Below are 18940 nucleotides of genomic sequence, written 5' to 3' on the forward strand. Positions count from 1 at the left end.
ATGTATTGCTATTATGCTACAGAAATGATGTACAAACATTTTACAGCAGAACTATTTAGAATCACTACATTATCCAATTTCATGATGACAAGATAAAGATTATTCCTAAATTCTTCTGTTTGGTTCATTCATTGAGTTTTACCAGGTTGTTTCTTCCAACCTACACTCTAATTACAAACATTATTTAATTTTTCTCAGGCTAGTATGATCCCCAGAAAACTGTTGCCAGTGGATGGGAAGGTGGACATATTTGCGGTCCACACACGTCTCAATGTACCTCAGCACACGCTGGTATTACACAACGATACCCGATGGATAACTATAGTTAGAGATCCAGCAACTTTATATGAAAGTCTCTTCAACTTTTTCCATATGAAGAATGCATATGGGTTAGAGCTTTCCGAATACATCGCAGAACCCATGTCAGTAAGTGACTATAATTATTCCTGTCAACAATTTTATGTTTTTCATCTGAAGACTAACTTGATTAATTGCAGCCTCAAATGTAAACATTGCACTGATCTCACATAACCAGCTAAAGTGTTAGTCCAGGATATCAAGTAATGCACTGTGCACCTTTGCTGAAAGCTTGATCAGTAACCAATGAAGTAAGAAGAATCCTTGGCCCCTGTTAAACTTCTTTCATATATTTTTTTTTTTTTTACAAAACTATTACAGGCAGTCCCCGGGTTACGACAGGGGTTCCGTTCTTAAGATGCGTCGTAACCCGAAAATCGTCGTAAGCCGGAACGACGTTCTTGAAAACATGTCCACAGGGAAAATTTCACCAATTTGCAATTTTTCTTAGGGCCGTATCTCTAAAATTATCACTAATTTACTTTTTTCCTGTGCAACAATGTATTCACAAATTACTGTATATTTTCATTAAAATACAGAGAGAGAGAGAGAGAGAGAGAGAGGAGAGAGAGAGAGAGAGACCGAGAGAGAGAGAGGAGAGGAGAGAGAGAATTACTATAAAACCATTAAATTCGTTGACCATTGTATGGCATTGTTAAGCTCCGAGTGTCACTGGATACCGAAAAAGACGAAGGGAAGAATTTTCTTCTGAAATTAGTTATCGTATTATTACTACTTCTATTATTATTATTATTATTATTATTATTATTATTATCATTTGAAAATATAATAAACACGTGCATCCACCATAAAAATTCTCTCATCTCAGTTATAAGAAAGAGGAATTATTCTTACAAGTGAAATGGAAAGGTCATTTTCATCTCTTTAAAATACGACCATTATGAATTTTGTAATTAAAGTTTTATTATTATTATTATTATTATTAAATAACTGAAATTATCAATAAACATTTTACATACTAGTACCATAAAAATTCTTTCAACTCGATAAAAGAGAGAGAGAGAGTGTGTTTATCTCTCTCTGTTCTCTCAAAAAATACTTATAACGCTTCCAGCGAAAGAGAGGGTAGGGGAGTTACCACTATGACACATTATCATCTTGTTGCAAAGAGAGAGGACAGAGAGAGAGAAGAGAGAGAGAGAGACGATAGGAGAGTAGAGAGGAGAGAGGAGAGGAGGAGAGAGAGAGAGAGTTAACCTTAATTAAAAGTGACATGGATAGATTAGTACGTATTGTATTTCTTTAAAATACTATCACATATGAATTTTGTAATTACAGTTATTATTATTTGAAAGTATTAAAAACAAATAGTACAAGTACATAAAAAATCTCGAGTCTCAGTAAATGAGAGAGAGAGAGAGAGAGAGAGAGAGAGAGAGAGAGAGAGAGAGAGAGAGAGAGAGAGGGGGGGGGGGGGAATTCCATGAACACGTGATTGCAACACTGCAGCTCTTCCCCCTCCTGGCTGTCACAGAACTTGATATATCTGACAGTTTTAGTACCTGGATCTCGAGAAAAGGTTACTGGAAGAAGACTGGGATTTCCTTCATTCCTCCATAATTTTTTAAATATAAGCTAAAATCTTACTAATTCACTCTGGTATTGTCTTTAATGAATTGATATTATTGCTGTATAAATTAATATTAATATTTGAAAATAGTAAATCATTTATTTACCATACAAAAAAACATACATCTTTGTAGTAGAGAGAGAGAGAGAGAGAGAGAGAGAGAGAATTATTATTTTTATTATGTGATATCATTTCAACTTATTAAACTCACTAATACAGTATTAATCAAAATTAATATTTGAAAATTAGTAAATCATTTTTGTATTATAAAAATGTATTTAGTCATGAAAATAAACATCAAAATACACTAATTAGTGGATTATTTTCGTCGGAAAATACAAAGAGAGAGAGAGAGGAGAGAGAGGAAAGAGACGAGGAGAAGAGAGAGAGAGAAGAGAGAGAGAGAGAAACTATGGTTTTTATATCCAAGTCTAAGTAGAGTATAAATGGATTCTTTAAGTGAAATAATGTTTCAATGATATTTTGCTGTTTTGTATTAAAGGATATGTATACTGTTTGAGAATGCGTTCCTTATCCTTGACTATGGTTACCATACAGTTTAATAGCGTAAATTAATTTATGCGCCGTTAAAAGGCATAATAAAAAACCGTCGTAACCTTGGAATTTGCGTTGTAATCTAACCAGAAACTTAGTTTTGTTAATTATGTATACTGGAAACAAGCAATGATTTTTTCATTATTTGCGCTTTTGGACTGTTATAAACTGCGCATCCCAAGCTAGTGTATTCATTCGCTCGGAAACTAGTTCCGCATATGAGGCGTCACTAAAAAAATTTAAATAATACGACATAAAAAGTGTCGAAAATCATCATAACCTCAAAATTTTTGTTGTAATCTAACCAAAAACTTATTTTTATTAATATATTGTGCTAAATTAATATACTGTGCTAAACTATAAAGGATTCTTATCATAGTATGCATTTTTTAAAAGCGTCGTTAACTCGGAGCGTCGGAAGCGTCAGCGTCGTAACCTTGGAACAAGCGTCGTAACCCAGGGCAGATTTTTCAATTAATATTTAAGAAAAAGCGTCGTAACCTCGGAACGTCGTAAACCGGACCCGTCGTAACCCGGGGACCGCCTGTATTTCCTTACACACATCAATTTATAGTCCCTCCATTCAGTCTGGTATTTCCCTAGACTCTCAGTCTTTGATCTTTTCAAACAAAAGAGGAGTTACTTATGCATGGTGAGAGTGGAGGAGCTGGGAGGAAGGAAACAAGTATAATCAATGGGTTAATATAAAAAAAAGGTTTTAAAAACTGTTCATTTCACTATAACCTCAATTATCATATAGTGCCCAAATTGCAATGTACGTCATAGGTGAAGAGCTGAGCCTCAGATTGTTTGTAAGTGACTGAAGGTTACTGGATAGCACTTTAGGACTGTTCAAGTAGATCAGATCTTTGTAGAAAACCTCGAGATTAAAACAAGGAGTTTGTGCCATACATGTGTAAACATTAGCCTGCCATTCCTGTATGAATTTTAAGCTTAAACCTTGATATAATAACTAGTCTCTAAATAATGAATGATGTGATCAGTTTGATTTGATTTATATAGATTTTTGGCATTATGCCAAGCACTGGGGCAACTAAGGCCATTCAGCGCTGAAATGGAAGGTTTGAAAGGTGTTACAGGAGGAAAACCTCGCAGTTGCGCTATGAAACAATTGTTAGAAGGTGGACAGTAAGATGGAAGAAAGCGAATATGAATGGAGGTACAGCAAAAAGAATGAAAGTAGTTGCAGCTATGGGCCAAAGGGACGCTGCACAGAACCTTAAGTAATGCCTGCATTGCACCGAATGAGGTGTACTGAAGGCACTACCCCCCATGGGGATGATGTGATCAAGGATGAATAGAGGCAGAAGGTAAAACTTGGTCCACAAGGTTTTGATAAGTAAAAGCCTTCAATTAAAAATTGGCTAAGGCAGACTGACTTTGCATTCAGAATTGCCAAAGAAATGGAGAGGGCTTTACTTTCAAGGAACTCTGCTGTTTCCTGTTTGTTCCATGGTACATGCAAGCACCTCAGTGGCGAGGTTGGTATGGTGTTGGAGTACCACCTCAGTGGCCGCGAGTTCGATTCTTGGGCATTTCATTTAGGTGTGAGAGATGTGTATTTCTGGTGATAGAAGTTCACTCTCAACATGGTTCGGAAGTCACGTAAAGCCATTGATCCCGTTGCTGAATAACCACTGGTTTCATGCAATGTAAAACACCACACAAACAAACATGGTACATGCATGAAGAATGGCCTTCTCAGTCAAAATGGTACTACATATTCCTGGAGTTGTTTCTTCCTTTCACTAGAGGAATGGAAAAAATCATGGCGCTTTTGCTTCTCATATCTTTAGTTCTTTTCAGGTAATGTTTAATGGCTTTTAACATGACAGAAAAAGAGCTTCTTCATTGAGTGTAAATGCAGTTATATGATCTCGGCAGCTAATGAGCAATTTAAGAGTGATAGACAAACCAAAGACCTCAGATGACCCTCTTCTAGCATATTAACTATGAGCAACACGCATGTAGCTCACTGTCCAATCTCACGAAGGCAAACTGTAGAAGAACACATTTTGCAAATTGAGGGCCAGTAAGAGGTCTTTGAGGGGCCCATACAATTCCTTGGCACAGCTTCAGTTCCACCCAAGTTTATCATGTCAAAAATTTCTGGAGCTTGAAAACCTGCCAGAGACAAACTAGTACTCCCTAACCACTGCCTGACTGCATCTTGGGAAGAATAACAGGATATTTATTATTGATGGAATAGTGAAGTTCATCAGATCAGTGTTCCTCTCACCAGTCAGAAAGTAAACTCTACTTGGAGTGAGAGATAGTTGTTGAGATTCGACAATATTGAATGATGACTTGTGTCTTGTGAAAATCTTCAATCTTTATGAGTTATTACTGTGTGAACTATTTTATTGTAGATGCTTGAGATGGTTCTTTATAGCTTAGAGACTCTTGGGGTTGTGTTTTAAACTATCAGAAGTTCTGTAAGCTACTTCATTTGTGCAACCAGTGTCACCCTTGTGAAGCTGGAAGCCTTGAATTTGGCCAGTGTCCACTTGATAAGGCTAAATGTTGGAGAGCATACACATCTAGTTGTCCTAGGAAAGCAACATCACATCCAGCTTCAAGGCTGCTGTCGCCAGTTGAGCTGAACAATGATTCTGGCTTGCAGCAAATAGATCCACCAATAGCATGCCAGACAAGTGTAAAAAAATTCTGCATATGTGATTTGCTACCATAAGGGTCCCTTCCAGTGAAGCTCGGTGGCCTAAAATTTCTCTAGTCTCAAGAAGGTAGATGTTCTGTTTGGCAGTTTATCACTGACCAAATGTTTGTTGCCACATCTCAGTCCATCACTGACTAAATGTTTGATGCTTGCTGATCTAGGGGCTTTTTTAATATGACTGGAAACGTCTTTGAACATTAAAATCTCTGTAGAGGTGACTGAGGTCTCGTCATCAGAGAAAGATCCTCAAGTCAGATGATCAGCGAAAGGCAGCTGAAAAAGACAATCCTTCTCCCTGTGCCTCTCAGGAGTAACATACAGAAAGGGTTGGGGATTGTGGTCAGGTGGAAGACATCCAGCCCCATTCCCAAACAGCAGGCAAGTACCTGGGCGCACACTCATAGATTCAGCAATGGAGAAAGAACTGCCTGGTAGATTCGTGAGTGAGGAAACTCTGAGGTTGTGAAGCAGTTCCTGTTCTGGCAGCAACAATGAGCTTGGCTTTAGTAGGTAGGCTTCTGTCATCTGTAGAGCTCCACATGCAAAGTCTCATATGGTAGCTTCAGTGACAGTTGAAGTGGTTCTGGAGTATGCCTTTTAGGATCCTTTTTCCCAACCCAACCCTCTGAATCAGGAGGTAATGGAGGACTTGGTCTGGTGGACAGATGACAGAAACTTCTTAAGGGAAGTTTCTCTGCCTCTGGAAATACTTTAGTTTTCAGACTCATTAGGGGAAGGATGTGGGACACACCTGAGAGGTGAGTTAGTTTGACATGTGTAGCCCAAGGATTTATCTCCTCTGCACATAAACATAATGGAAATCCAAACAGCACAACTTGCAGAGTGGCTGAGAGGTCCACTTTGTAGTGCTGATGGGCAACATGGCTGTACTGGTTTATGTCAACAAATAAAGGAATGGCGTCTTGTGCTTCTGTCAGTCAGCATTGCAGATGCAGGGGTGAGCAGTTTGCAAAGTTGTTAAAATGACCAAGATACATTCTGGTCAGGTGGAAAGTTGTTGCAGATCAACCCAATTGTCAATCAGGTAAGAGGACAATAGTCTCTTCACCCTACAGTGGCAAGGTTACTGACTTAATGTGCTCAATTTGCTTTCAACAATATTCCAGTTTTCTATGTTCTTCAATTCCAGATCCCTGAGCAGTGATGGATACACTTTTCCACTCCCCTTGGAAAACATGGATGTGTGTGTTTTCACCATTTAGGTTTCTTTGCAGGGTGATAAAAAGTTTGTTAACCCCAGGTCTTCATATGACTCTGGTGGCTCCTTATTTGCCATAAGTTGAGCAGTCTCCCATTCTGCTGTTTCTAATGGTCAAGGCACAGAGAGAGAGCTAACCTTGTGGGCCATCCTCCTGTGTCAGCTGCATGTTTGCAGGTGTTATTTGGCAAGTCATCCTCTGGCCTCTCCATGCATGGAGGTTATTCAGCAAATCTTCAAGAAAGGCTTTTCTTGCAGGGGCCAAAAGTAGATGTCAAGGTACCTCTGATGTTCCTTAGTAAACCAGTACTAGAAGGAAAATTGGCCTCCTATTGTAACTGGTGTCACAGGTGTATCTCTCCAGTTGGTGCAGTTGCACTCTGCAGATCACAGACCTCCTCATCCACCTTTGTCAAGAAAAGGTCTTTTCAGTTTGTGTGCTAACAGTTTTCGCCCACCCTTGTCCTCATCAGGAACTCTGACCTCCTGAATGGGATGTGTCCTAGTTCTTTACAGCCTTACTAAGTTGCCCCTTGAGCTTCTCTGTCTTGGCTGCACAATGTCCTTTGTAATGGCCACGACATCAATCGAAGCCACCCGTGACCTTAGGCTTTCCTTGTTTTCTAGTACTTCAGTTCCTGTATCTGCTGTTGTATGGCGCAACACTGGAAATGGTGAACCCTTTCAGCAAACATCTGCCATTGGGCCTTCATCTTATGCTTCAGCTTCTGAGGCTCAGTCAGGAGTTGAGCTTGATCTGGTGGATCATTTCCCAACACTTCTTGTAGATCTCATTACTTTCCTTCACCTGCTGCCCATCTTACAACCCTGGCTTCACCAATGGAAAGTGTAGCTTTTTCTCAGACATCTCCACATGGATCTGAACTTGAAAAATATCCTAGTATTCCTGGTGCTCCTTGGACACCTGAGAGGGTCAAATGCAGTAATGCCAAGCAGCAGGTAAGGAGTCCTGCACATGCTCCAGGAAAACAAATTATTACAAAAATTCTTAATTAGCCTCACGAGGTCTTAATTGCTATTCCAGAAGAATGCTGTGCTTAGTTTTAAAGGTCCTATTTCCAACTAGGGTTATGACCTGACCAGTTTTCCATGTAGGCTTATGGCATTTAGTTCTGTAGCATCAGGACTGCTCCTTGCTATGGAAGATATGTCCATGATGCCTTTACTCCTGTTGGTCTCTATGATCTTCACAATTGATGAGTGGAATTTTAGGACTTCTCCTGTCATCTTTGTGCTCTGCAAATCTCTGACCACCTGGACCCCAACCTGTTCCTTCCCCCTGAGTTTAGACACTTCAAAGTCTGCTCCTAGGCTTTGTCATATTTCAGTCAGCAAAAGACTTTTTCCCTAACAGTGCTAGTAGTCTCTTCTGCCCAGACAGCTGCCTTGCAGTGTTATGTAGTTCTCTATCCTAGTGGCTTTGGGTATTTTCAGCATAAGTTATCTGAGTGGATAGGTGGTGAAGATCTGCTCTCACCAGTTCTCTCTACTTTATGGGAGGAGGGGTTGTCTGTAGGGTTTTAGCAGACTTGGGAAGGCCCTAAAAAAGCACTTCAATCTTTCCTTCCTTGTTATGATGGCTTGAAAAGTTTAGTGACTGATCATAGACACATAGCTACCTCAAAAGGTTTATTCATCAGACTCGGTTTTGGATGCAGCAGGAGTCTGTCAGACAATTGCCATAAGAAACTTCCTCACTTTTATACTTTGTGGGCCTGTAAGCATTTCAAGAGGGCCCTTTGCGTTGTGTGTAAGGGATGGGTGTTTTTCAGTTCTGGGTCACATTGCTGCATGGTCTATGTACAAACCATTTCAGGTCTTGCCAGGACTGTGGTGTCGGGTAATCACCTAGTATCTTCCAAGGGGGAACTGGGGAGGCATCTTGACATTCTCCTGCTATTGTGTCAGTCATTCGAGATGCAGATCAACCTGGGAAAGTTTGCCCCATTTCTCCACCAGAGCCAAGCCTCAGTATGTGACCATCTTAGAACAGGGTGTGTTGTCAAAAAGAGTAACATTCTGTGCTCCTGAAAAAGTTTGTATTGGTTACAGACCCATTTCCTTCAACTTCAGCTTCCATTTTGTTGGAAGGCAGCCACCACGTCATTTATACATGGACTGGATTACCACCACAAAACGCCACCTCCAGGAGCTAATTATGTGGCGATATGAACATCATCTGCTGAGGGATGCTTCTCTGGTTCTAAACATTTTCAAAACACTTTTAACTGAAGGTTGGGGAACCCACCTGTCAGATATTTAGACGAATGATGTGAGAGGATTGGGTGAAGCATATAAAATTTTGGGTATGTGGGCCGTCAAAACCTTCAAGCTTTTGTAACATCTGTCCACTCAGTGTGTCATAGTCATTCTGAAAGCACTGCTGTCATTGGTAACCTGCAGAATCAAGGAGGACCGCTATCAAGAGTCAGCACAGTTGAGATTGCTTAGGCAAGAAATACAGTGTCACTATCGTGCCATGTCAACTTTAATTTAAATAAGGTAAAATATATATTAAAAAAGCCATGAAAACAATTCGGGTATAGTAAAATTACCAATAAGGGTCAAAATATAGATGTGAATAAAACACGCTAAACTAATTACTGATAACTTTGGTGAATTAAATTACCAGTGTTACACATGAAATGACAAATTTTTAATCAATTTGTATTTTTCAAAGCTAACAAACCTAAGGTCTCTCAAGGAATCTTTGGCATCTGACAACTCATGCGTATACTAGGTGGATGTTGGATATGAGAGGGGCAGCTAGAGGTGGGCAGTTAATGTTAAGATCTCAGGTTTGTTAGTTATGAAAAATACAAAATGATAAAAAAATTTGTCATTTGTTCATACGCGGAACAAACCCTCAGTCTTAACAATAGGATAAACTTACACTTGGAGGGGTTCAGCTTGGACATCTTGACTGTTAAATGAGTGGAGCTGGTGGCAGAAAGGAGTTTTCTTCTCCAGTGAACAATTCTGGGACCATGAATAGAAGATCTCTAGCTTCTGTCACCAAGAGGTGTAATAAGGTCTTCCAAGTACACAAAAAAGACAATGGGATACACCAAAGGGATGTCGTAAAACAAAATACTCAGCAGAGATATGATCAAAATCTCCTACTGTAAACTTCTGGCTGACCAAGTAATTGCACTGTAGACCAGGGAGAAGTCCTTGAGCTGCCCAGGAAACATGGATCTTCAACAGTAGAGACTTCCTATGTGGTGATCCCTTATGATGACATGCAATCAGTATGCTAATCAAAGGAGTTGCCCTACAGTAATGATAGGATACAACCCCCCTTTGGGCTAAGGAATCACCATGGCAGTGTTCCTGAGCAACCTAAACAGAGCTAAGATGGATCCTAACTACTTCGAAGATAACAGCACCTGAATATGAGTTACAGTACTGATCTGGTTACTCAGATGAAAAGGAAGGTTATGCTAAGAATTGAACCTAACCTAACCGAATGCCAACCTCTTGAATAATGGGAAAATCTTGCAGAATCAAGAAGCAAAACATCTGTGGAGCTCATGGTCAGTTACATTCCAAGCAGGAGGATTATGCACATAAATACATAATCTCAAACCAACTGGGCTAGGCTGAGAACTCCAACACTTGAGCTAGCAGAACATGGGGACTTTGTTTGCCTCACCTAGGCCAGGGTAAATAGGCAAAGGAAGGTTCAGCTAGTGCACCCATTGTATGTTATGCTTGGCTAGCCTACGACATACCCACTTAGACTTGCTACACAAGAATTGAACCACTTAGGCTAAGCAAAGATGGAAAGGAAGGTTCAAACCAATGAGACTATGCTACACTAGACCATGAACCCAACCACTTGCAAGGTTAAGAACTCAATTACTTAAGCTAGGGAGAAGGCAGATTTGATCTAGCCAGGCTAGGTTATGAACTAAATGACTTAGGCTAGGCAAGAAGAAAATAAAGCAGGCTATACTACCTAGGGTAGGCCAGGCTAAGAACTCAGCCACTTGCTAAGCTGAGAACTCAAGCACTTAGGCTAGGTTAAGGTAGCTTTGAACTAGTTAGGCTAGGTTATACAGAACTCGGCTACTTGCTAAGTTAAGAATTCAATGATAGGCTAGGCTAAAATAGAAAGGCTATCAGTGACTTAGCCTTACCTCGCCTTGAAGCCTTCTTGGCCTAGACTCAAGTACCTAACCAGAAAGTAGGCCTAAATCCCAAAGAAGACTGGATTGCTTGATTGAATGAATCCATTGACAGGCATTTTTGCAGATGTTCCGAATTACCTCTGGGAAGGTCATCATCACTTCCTACAAAAGAACTATGCTCACAAATATAATGGAAGATCTGACTCCAACTTGAAAAGGAAGACACTGCAACACGGCTGTGCGATGAACCACGTACGTGGACGTGTGTATACAGACGTGTGATGAATCACGTACATGGACATGGACATGCGATGGATCAAGTACATGGTCGAGCGATGACATGTACACGGTCATGTGATGTAGAATGGATCTACAGAACATCAGGGAAACCACCACCCTTGGTTAGTCTCTCAACCCTTACTCTGGAAGAGGCACGAAGTAGGGCCTTGATAACGTACATGGTCATGATATGTAGAACGATCCAAGTGAGAACATCAGGGAGAAGACCACTCTTGCCTAGAGGCATCTCAACCCAACTGGAAGATGAAAAGCAAGAGTAGGAACTTCATCACGCATATGGGCATGTGACGAATCACGATATCCGTGATACATGGAACGATCCAACAGAGAACGTCAGGGAGAAGATCACTCTTGCCTAGCAGTCCCAACCCCAGACTCAAGACGAAAGACGGGAGTAGGATCTCCATCATGTACACGGATGATCAAGGATCAATTACACAGCCATGTTCTCTTTCTCCCCCTAAATCAGAGACGTCTCATCATGTGACGAACTCTGACAGACTGAGGAGACTAAGAACTAGCCTGAGAACTGATGCAAATGAAGATCAACACAGACTGGAACTTGTTCACGTACTTGAAGGGGAAGTCCATTCAACCAACTCTTGGAAGAACACCTTTGATGGGTTGAAAACCGACCGCAATGATGTCATGAACAATGATGGAAGTTACGTCACAACAACAGGAGAATGAGACACATCACCAAGCGGCTGTCACAGGCAGAGAAGTATTGAGAAGACATCACAGCATTCAGACTGGTAATTTAAGTCAAAGGTCTCGGTGACAATAAAGATGGCAAAAAAGGCCTTCTGCTACCTCCTACAGCGGAAGAGCGATCGTCCCTCAGTTGAACACAGCAGCATCAAACTATTCAGTCAGCAGAAGCCATGACGTCACAGGCCCACTTGTGACGTCACAGCAGATTACTGTTAGAGAGAGAGAAAACGTGTGTAGTGCGGAAAAACGTTAAAACAAAACAGTACTACAATTATATAATACGACAAAAGGGTACAGAGTCTAACATCATAGGGAGACAATATTCAAAGTAGTCTGTAAGGTTGGTATCCCGCATGACGCCGCATTGTTGGCAAGCAAGGAGCTCCAGTGACAGCAAGGAACACCACCAACAGTACTGACTGCTTCCAAAGTCTCTCTTCACACCACAAACACACAAATCAAAAATTAGCAAGGTGGCAGGCATCTCTGTCAGTTGGAAGCAAAGCAGAGGGGCTCTTAAGTTCTGAGCGAACACCACCGCTGCCAGACTTCAAGGCAAGATTCAGGGCTGATAACTGAAGAGCCTGTAAAGAACCACATAACATGCTCTCTCCTTCAGGAAAGAAGATTTCCATCCTCAGAGAGGAAAAATGAATCATATGTATGTGAGGATGGAGGGAAAGAAGGGAGTGAGCCATACAACCCACACGCCTCTCCCACCAAAATTACGGAAAGAGATGAGATGACAATAACAACTGGCCCTGCAAGCAAACGGGAAGATAGCAATCGTACGCCATTAAAATTTGTGTTGAAGAAGTATGGGAATGTACTCCTACGCTAGACAGCCGAATCGTAGCATAAAAACCTTGTCTGCAACACGAACCTCTATGTCTCAAACATCCCGAAACACACAAATTCTGAAAGACTAAAACATTACTAATTCCCAGAAAATGTCTTAGAAGATATTAAAGATACATAAAACATTAATGTCAATACAAATTTTTTCAAATTATCTTCAATATAACAAATGAAAACTGAATATCTTCATGTAAATTACTTTCTACTATTGCTAGTTAAAAAATGTTAATTGGAAATACCACAGTAAATTCTGTATGGTTCCAAAATTCTGGCAATCTGGAAAACAACCTATCTGCAGATTCAAAGAAATTAGTGTACTGCCAGGGACCTAATGAGCTAGAAGTGCATGCACCAACATACACGGCCATCTGCATGCATCAACATACACAGCCATCAGACTACCTTCTTTCTCTTCTACAGTTAGAGGATATGTTTTAAAATCAATAGGCATATAAGCAAATACATATGACATTTTAAAATAGTGCCTGCAATGGATCTTTGGATGAAAGAAATTAAGTTTATGCTTCCAATACTGGTGTCATCTTCTTTGTACTGTATTACCTCATTTTTTTTTAGTACGTACTGTGCAGTACTATAGTAGATTCACATCAACCATGCATCTGATGTCTAGGCCAGTCCCTTACTATGCTCCTGATTGGCAGTTGATAAGCCAATCACAGGGCTGGAAACTCGAGAGAGAGAGAGTGAGTTCACATAGGCAGGATGAACGTTCCACCTCTCCAGAGGGATAAGTCTTTCAAAAGTAACCCTTAGGAGAGGTGGAACATACATGCCTAAGTGAACTGTCAAGAGAGATAGTTTCCAGCCCTGTGACTGACTTATCAACAGCCAATCAGGAGCGTCATAAGGGACTGGTCTAGACATCAGATGCACAGTTATGAATCTGCTATACTTAAATTGTCGCCACTTCATCATACCTCTTGACTTTGGTACCTGAAAGACTAAAAAGAGCATTCCTTTTACACTAGGAACCATGGGAATACTAATCCACATCAATGGAAGTCCTGAACTGTACCAAGGAATGCCATCAGGGTAATGGCTGGAGTACAAAATGACAAGATGTTTGGTACCTGTAAAATGGTTTAACACACAATGAAGAGAGTGGACTATTTGGACAGTGGTGGTGTAGATTGGATTGTTTGCACCTGGATAGAACCAGATAATCAGGGAAATAAAGCATCAAGTAGGAAATCATAACTATTGAACAAAGTGATGAGGAAATCTTAACTATTGAACAAAGTGATGAGAACACAAAGACTGCTTGACAAATCAAGTACAGAACTTCAGTATCTCCACATGATAGCACCAAAACAAGTGTTAAACAAAATACATAAAATCTGCTATTGTAAGCACACATGCCCTTTATTGTGTAATATACACCTTTTCAATTATGGCAGTTAATTCCCTGCCTCATTGGCATCATGATCTCAAGAATCATGCAAACTGCTATGCACTAAAGCTCAACAAAGAAATGGGGTGCAAATAGTCGTAACCGAGAATTTAAAGATGCAGAGATGATCAAACTAACAATTTTCTTTCAGGCATAATTATAATTTTTTCCAAAGGCAGTACAATAGTACTTGGGGAGAATGATATAACCTTTATCTCCTAAAAGCATTACCATCTCTACACTATTTGTTGTACTTGAAATGAAAATGCATAATAAAGAAAATATTTTACCATAGTGCTTGAGAGCAAATTAAAACAGCACAATTCTTGCCTCATCTTGTACCGCTGCCTCACTGAGTGTGGATGCATCTTAAAAAAAAAGCATATACAGTAAATGCATTCTCAAAAGCACACCATATTGACATGTATACAGATTTACCTAGGTGGAAAGCCAGCACAGGCACTGGCTAAAGCCAGTAAGCAAAAATAGAAAAACCTATCAAGACAGACTCCCATAGGTCCTGAAAGAACTGTACAAAAGTTGCTATTTTCACTCAATACAAACTAGAAACATAAGCACTCCAAGATACTCTAGTCCTATCTACTAACAAATGAAAGCGCAGATAGGTTACCAGCTATTCTTGATTGCTTGCTCCTTTACTCTGCACAGATTAGTGATTCCTGCCCATGTAGCCTATCTGATTGGATTAAATAGCAAGCCAATATACCAGGTACTGTACCCAAGTTTTTATCTATGACTAGAATTTATGCATCACTAAGAAGGGGGCTTGTATATTGTAGTTCCTTACATCCAAAGTAGTAGACTATGCTAATCAGAACAAGTTAAAAGTCTTGTTCATGTGAAGAGGTGTGAATATTTTTTAAACTGTATGTATAGTATATTACCAATAAAAGTTAAATGAAAATAAATATGATGGTTAAGATGGCAGTAAATGCACTGAAATTATTTAAGTTTCACACGTGCCTACAACTTGACCTTTTACCAGAAATTCATTTAAACAATTCCTTAAAAACAAAGAAAACTAACTTTTCAGGAATAACATTTTACATAGATGGTATGTACATTCAAAGAATTCTTTAGTACTGTCATTCTTTATGAGTGCAATGAGGATTTTTCTTTCCAGCTTAAAACATTGCTTTATACACTGTTAGTTACAGAGTACTAGAGAGGAGTAGTTCCACATTATTTTTAAAATAGTTTTGAACAAGAACATTCGTGAATTATTAATTATTTTCTCTTGTTTGCAGAAGCTGATGGCACTACCAAGATATGGAGGAAAATTTGGGAAAAACCAGATGCTCTTTGACTTTGGATATGAAGATAACATATCAGTAACCCAGTTACTTGGAGCAATTGATGAACTCGATAATCTTTTTGATTTGGTAATGATTACAGAACTGATGGATGAATCACTGATTCTTCTAAGACATTTGTTGTGTTGGAGTTTGAATGATGTTGTGGTGTTTACAAAAAATGCAAGGAGACAAGAGGTCAAACCAACTCTTGATCCCAAATCAGTACAAACATTACGAGAACTAAACAGTGCTGATGTTTTATTATATGACCATTTTTTAGCTCGACATCATCGGGCAGTTTTGGAATTTGGCATTAAAAGAATGGCGGACGAAGTAGCAGCTTTACGTAGTCTTCGAGAAGAGTATTATGAAGATTGTGGGGCTCGTGAAGTGAAAGGAAGAGATTCTTCACTCCAGTTTAAGGAGTATTCAGGTCTCGTTAGTGCATATGTAACAGCTAACAATTCAGATGAAAATTGTGTGATGTTGTCCTTGCCAGAACTGCCACTCATAGATACAATAAGAAATCATCAGTTAGTTATGCTACATGAGAAAGCATCCTAGCATATTGTGAAAATTGAAAATAGCTGTTCATTCCATTATTGTAACTGTGAACACAAACTACTATCCAGCACTTGATAATTGTGCTCATTCATGGTGTAAATCTATAAAGAGCTCTTTCATGATTCTTCATGCACATGGCTTCCATTAATACATATCACATTATCTATTTTTGTAATACTTGACAAATTACCTAGTAATAATAATGGATATGCAGTAGCTTTTTTACAAAAAATAAAAAACCAAAGTGCCTCTTGTTGCTATACACTGGATTGTTAAAGACTTGTTTTACTCATTTTAAGTGGTTATATTTTTCACAAAAATGTAAAAGCAAACCATGATACATTATTACTTTAAATGTTTTTTTTTAATACACACGGTATATCTATCAGTTCATAAGCGACCCAATTATCAACAAATTTGTAACGGTATATCTGCTGGCAGTTCATCAATAACCTGAATATCAACTATTTGTATTGTATGGTTTTGTAGTTTGATGAATAATGCATACATACAAATGAAATGATTCATAAATGTACTTAATTTTATAAACTTAATTTTATAACTGTACAAATATCTGAATCTGTGTATTATTACACAGATTCCTTCGCGAAAAAAATACCTTAACAATTAGACCACACAACTAAAATCAACATCTATTCTGTTGTTCTTGTGCTTTTAATTGTTTTAAATAATTTTTTCTAATTGTGAATTAAACATTTTTATGTATGTTAACTAATTCATAAATGACAATAAAAATTACTTACTCTCTTCTACAGGCTAAGAATTGTTAGAAATTTTGTAAAAGTACAAATGTGAATGAAGATAAACATTTATTTTGTGGTTTTGTTATTGTGTATTTTTAAAGATATACTGACAAAAATCTTAAGGCAAAACTGTAATATGGGGGGAAAGTACTCTGATTTTACCGTGATGTCAATTATTTTATACAACTTAAAAAATGTCCAACACAGATGGAAAAACCCAACAAGATAATTTCCTAAACAAGGAAGTGTTAAGCGTTAACACTGCTTGTATTTAGGTTACATAAAGTTGAAAGTAGTATGTCATAAATAGTGTAGGGTATAGGGTATGAGATACATTGTTATTTTAGTTGTTGGATTTTTGAGACTTGTACACCAGTATTCAGTTGTTGCAATACATTTTTAATAATCCTTATTTCAAATTTAATTTTACCTTAGTTTTTAATTTTTTATATAATAAATAATATTCTACTTTATTTCCACTACTGATTTACAGGGATTTCACACTGAGGTTGGTGCCATTACTTACATAGCAGAATTTCAGTCAAAATATTATAAACTATAAAAGAGAGAACCTTGTCTTAACAACCAAGAGGACTACTGCAACCACCCAATACTTGTTGGACTTGAGAAGCATCAGTATACTACTATGCACTTTCCTATCTCAAGAGTGGGTCTATTAGGAGAGGACCATAGATTTAGAGGTGGACTGGTTTCAAAGGATAGGAGACTGGTTTCCCTGAAGCTAATTAATCAGAGTAGGGAATATTTTTGTAATGCTTTCAATCCCACCACCAGGCAGGTTTGGTCAAGTTAGTGCCATCCCTTTGGGGTAGGGTAAGGAGACATTGGAAAGCTGCTTCCACTGGTATCAATAGTGAAAGAAAAAATTCCATGCAAACGTAGACCTTGAAATGATCTCATGACTGTTATGGCCCATAGTGCTAATATATAAGTTAGTAAAAAAATAACCCCTCCAAAGCAACTCGACTCTTACACAAGGAACCAAAGAAAACGTAAGACAGCCCCAACCTCAACCCTTGACTCACATTTGCATCCCCTTTGGGACCCAAGGCTAGTAAAGGTTTTTAAGTGATTAAACCAGACAAAAAGAATACCACACCTGAAACTTAGAAAATTATTCACGAAGTATTCATTCAAAGTTATTTTAGACAAATCCTATAATAAATGTCATAATATGATAGAAACCATCTCTTAGCAACAATCAAAAGAATGTAAATCTCTCAGAACCAAGTATGACATGAACAAAAAATATTGGCAAAAAAAAATAATAAGAGCTAGTTAAAAAATTGTACTCAATAACTATGACTACAACCAGCAACCATCCTCACTCAAATTATGTGGGTGAACAAACTGGACAGAATGGCAGGAGCCCTACCCCAAAATATCAACTCACCCTGGAATCCTTGGGCAGACCCTTAAGATTGTTCACACAAGACATCTGTATGACACTCAATACCTCTCCATCCAACATTGTTGGATGGTACATCCTCCCATCACAATTCCAACTAACAGGATATCCCAGCCATGATACCTTTTCCCATTCAACAAGATAGAAATTTTAATGAAAGTGAAACAAACCATAACATTTAATCCCTCCCAAAAATTTTAAGGTTTAAGACTCCTTAGTGAACACACAATTTAAAAGCACCCCCTCAAAACAGGGGGCAGACTATGAGAAAGTGAAGTCTAAACACAATCAAGATCAGGGCATAAGACAATCTAACACCTTTTTCCAATGGAGAAAGAATTACTTAGCTGGTAGGCATGTTAATGCTAAACCTAAACCATTGATTTACAAACCAACACTTGCAAACCTCACTAATCAAGTTGGGAGAGCACATTTCTAAATAAGGGGAACTGCATGGATGACAGTGTTTACCGTTGTTGCTATTCCTACCTACTTGCATACATTAAGGCATTCTGCACAGTAAAAAAAATTAGTAAAATAATAAAAAAAACTGCACTTGATATCAAACCACAGGTATAAAATCGCATAATTTGCAGACAAAATGAAAAATGCAGGTAACTGATATGGCAGAGGCAGAGAAAGTAAATACCACCCAACAAACACCACTATGTATGTAAACCAGAAACCCTGACAAGATTAATGCAGTGGTAAAAGTTAACAGCCCATTAAACTTGGCAAAAACAGTAATCCCAAACTAAAATTATGCTAACATGTAATACATATGAAAATAGTATTTGGAAAAACTAAACTTATCGATAACTAATCTACTGTTGAAATGACACGACTAAAATGTAAAATTACAAGGAAGGAAAACATAACAGAAGTTACTCCAAGTAACAATGTCATAATGCTTCAGTTGCCTGCTTGAAAGGTAACAATACAAAATCTTATAAACTCGGAATTAAATAAAAAAAATAATTACAGTGGCACCTCGGATTTTATACTTAATC

The 18940-nt window shown here is 38.5% G+C and overlaps 1 protein-coding gene across 5 annotated transcripts in view; it reads left to right on the plus strand.

Annotated features, from left to right (window-relative positions):
- LOC135198157 (galactose-3-O-sulfotransferase 4-like) overlaps positions 1 to 16913 on the plus strand; it is a 203785-nt gene extending 186872 nt beyond the window's left edge. For all 5 annotated transcript variants that reach the window (XM_064225654.1, XM_064225658.1, XM_064225655.1 and 2 more), the window contains 2 exons: positions 199 to 426; positions 15126 to 16913. In XM_064225654.1, coding sequence (XP_064081724.1) covers positions 199 to 426; positions 15126 to 15737 — 840 coding nt within the window. In that variant the 3' untranslated portion in view covers positions 15738 to 16913. The remainder of the gene's footprint in view (positions 1 to 198; positions 427 to 15125) is intronic.
- Positions 16914 to 18940: the final 2027 nt, after the last annotated feature.

The sequence above is a fragment of the Macrobrachium nipponense genome, chromosome 21, assembly GCF_015104395.2.
Source record: "Macrobrachium nipponense isolate FS-2020 chromosome 21, ASM1510439v2, whole genome shotgun sequence".
In the NCBI taxonomy this organism is placed as follows: Eukaryota; Metazoa; Arthropoda; class Malacostraca; order Decapoda; family Palaemonidae; genus Macrobrachium; species Macrobrachium nipponense.